The sequence below is a fragment of the Nannospalax galili genome, unplaced genomic scaffold, assembly GCF_000622305.1.
Source record: "Nannospalax galili isolate Female #2095 unplaced genomic scaffold, S.galili_v1.0 scaffold1381, whole genome shotgun sequence".
In the NCBI taxonomy this organism is placed as follows: domain Eukaryota; kingdom Metazoa; phylum Chordata; class Mammalia; order Rodentia; family Spalacidae; genus Nannospalax; species Nannospalax galili.
The window spans coordinates 114,199-117,255 of NW_008344069.1; the positions used below are offsets into that span (position 1 = coordinate 114,199).

At 36.4% G+C, this 3,057-nt stretch overlaps 1 protein-coding gene across 1 annotated transcript in view; it reads left to right on the forward strand.

Annotated features, from left to right (window-relative positions):
• The window catches only part of LOC103739868 (UDP-glucuronosyltransferase 2B1-like), a 12,199-nt gene extending 10,379 nt beyond the window's left edge, over positions 1 to 1,820 (forward strand). The window contains exon 6 of the mRNA XM_008840343.2: positions 1,204 to 1,820. Coding sequence (XP_008838565.2) covers positions 1,204 to 1,480 — 277 coding nt within the window. The 3' untranslated portion in view covers positions 1,481 to 1,820. The remainder of the gene's footprint in view (positions 1 to 1,203) is intronic.
• Positions 1,821 to 3,057: the final 1,237 nt, after the last annotated feature.

Consider the following 3,057-nt stretch of genomic DNA (forward strand, 5'->3'; position numbering starts at 1 on the left):
CTTGAATAAGAGAAAATATTTTGTTTTAAACATCTGAAATTATAAAGTGTAATCCAAAATTTATTCTATAACTAGCATTATTTTTTAGAGATTTTATTAATATACATGATAATATACAATGTCTGTATTCAAATTATAAAATTCATTTATGTGACTAATAATTTTACATTTATGAAAATCTTACAATAAGTTTAAGACACCATGTTGAAATAAATGTCACATGTCACTGAATTCATGAAATACTTTGAGTTTCTAAGAAAATGTTGTCAACAAAAGAACCTCTGATACATGGCTTTGATTGATACCGAGGCCCTAATAATGACATTAAATCAAGCATTATACTATTGCATGGATGATGCCAGGTATGACAATGTGAAATGCATCATTGTATCAAAGGGACACCATGGGTAGCTTCAACATACATCCAGAAGACAAATGTCCCTAGACAGACTATGCAGAGGCAAAGTGGCAGGGACTGCTGCCGATTCTTACATTCATACCACTAGTCCTAGGATAGATTGGATTTTCTTTATCAGGATGAGAAGTCTGGTGGTAAGTTTGAGCAAAGTAGATTCATAATTGAGCTGGTGTTTGCAGAACATAAATCTAGTTTCTAGTTGGATATTAAAATATAGAACGTAGAAGAGAGGAAATGGACCAGTGCAGATGTACATAATCTATCACAACACTGGTGCCCTTTCAAAGTTTAGGAGAAGCCTTCTCAAATTATATTTCTGTTTCACTTATTGGGCTCAAGTCACATGTGACCCTTCCCACTGATGGAAAATATATAACTCTCCCTATTGTCCTGCTCTTATCACTTTTGAAAATATTATTCAAGCAGAAAACGTTGGATTAGAAAACAAACATCATGTGGGAATGAAGCTAGAGTAGTGACACACAGTGGTAATCCCACAAATTGGCAGGTGAAGTAAGATGCATGGTATTTCAAGGACAGTCTCAGCTGCACAGCAAGTTAGAAAACAGACTGTGCTACTTGAGACCCTGTCTGAACTGTGACCTCCACACAGACTCTCAAACTCAGCATTTACTAGGCAAATGTACAGGGATATTTTGAATTTTCTCTAGCGCTTTTTCGAAAATCCTTCATTAACAGAATAGCTCATGCGCATTAGTTTTTCATTAATGTTGACATATGTAAATACATGTGCGTGTGTGTGTGTCTGTGTATTTTCTCTTTAGCTATAAAGAAAATGCTATGAGGCTATCAAGAATTCAACGTGATCAGCCAGTGAAGCCCCTGGACAGAGCAGTCTTCTGGATCGAGTATGTCATGCGCCACAAAGGAGCCAAGCACCTTCGCCCAGCTCTCCATGACCTTAGCTGGTTCCAGTACCACTCTCTGGATGTGATTGGGTTCCTGCTGGCTTGTGTGACAGCTGTGATATTTATCATTACAAAATGCTGCCTCTTTTGTTGCCATAAGATCGCTGAAACTGGAAAGAAGAAAAAGGAGTAGTTGTGTTGAAGCCTTACCCCAAGAGTCCTGATAGATGGTCTTCTGTCAGCTTATTCAAGCAAGAAGAGATTGTGATTCTGGGTGCTTTTCCCTCTGAAACAAGACTTTTCACAACTTGCTAGCTGATTTTTTCAGGGATTTACTACATGTTTAAGACCAACGGTCTACATGTTTGGTCTAAAGATACCAAATTACTTAATGCACTTGTTACTTAATTATTTAATGTAATTACCTAATTGCTTAATGTAATTGTGGTTCACAAATTTGGTAAAACATAAAACCTTTGTAAGGCTTTCTCAGTATCAATACCTTTAGACACAACCAGCAAAGTTTGCTCTCACTTCATTCTCTTTTATTATTATTATTGTTATTTTTGTTTTATGTATATTAATGTATTATCTGCATGCATATTAGTGAACTCATGTAGTGCAAGGATCACAAAGGTCAGAAGAAGGTGTTAGATTCCCTGGATCTGCGTTTATGGACAGTTGTTAGCTGTTATACAGGTGCTGTGATTCGAAACCTGGTCCTCTGCAAGAGAAGCCAGTGCTCTTAATTGCTAAAAGATCTCTCCTGCCTGTCATCCTCTTTTTAAAGTCTCATAGATAATGGCATTCAATGGACAGACTTTTGAAGACAGATTAATTTTTCCATTTTCAATAATTTTTCCCTTTCTCTTCTTTGTTTCGCATCTATTGTGTGTTGGGTATTTTTATCTCATATACCTGTGTTTAATAAATATATAATATTTTTCACAAAAATGAATAGACATCCAACCATGCATGGATCACGGAGGGCCAGTTTTTTTTTTTTTTTTTTTTTTTACAAAGCAAGTCACATCACTTAGCTTCTGTTATATTCAAAATCTGAAATATTTCTCCACAAGCTCACATTTTGATACATTGCTTCCCAGTTTGTGGTGATAAACTGGGAGACTATGGAAGCTTTGGAAGGAATTGCCTCACTAAGGGATATAAATCACTAGGTCTTGGTTCTTCTGGGCTTAATATGGCCTCTTCGTTTATTTTCATGGTTTTTCAAAAAATGAAACGTTCTCCACAGATTCATATTTTCTACTCCTGTACTCAAGCTATTGGCACTTTTTCAGATGTTGTAGAACTTTCTAGAAGTGTATCCTAGACTGAATGCAGGTCTCTAGGGTGAAGATTATTTAGTCCATCGCTGGTTTCTGTCTCTGCTTCATGGTCTATCCTGATGAAAACTGCATCTTCTACATGCTCTTGTGGCCATGAACTGAGCTGCCTGCCACGATGGAATGAAACTCTCTGAGGCTGATGGTAAAGATAAAAATGTCCTTCCTCAATTTTTCTCTATCAGCCATCCTCTACAGAGATGCAAAAGTGAATTAATCTAGATCATTTAAAAGACAAAATTGGGTAAATTTAGGTGAGTTTCTGGCAGAGGGTGAAATCAAGACTCTTGTTCAGTGTATTCTACTATACAAAGAGAAGCAGAACTTTGAATTTGCAAAGTACTTTGTTGCTTATTCCTCCTACCTTAACAGCAATGCAAAAATCAAATACTTATTGTGACTAGTAGTTTTCTTAGAAGCCTAG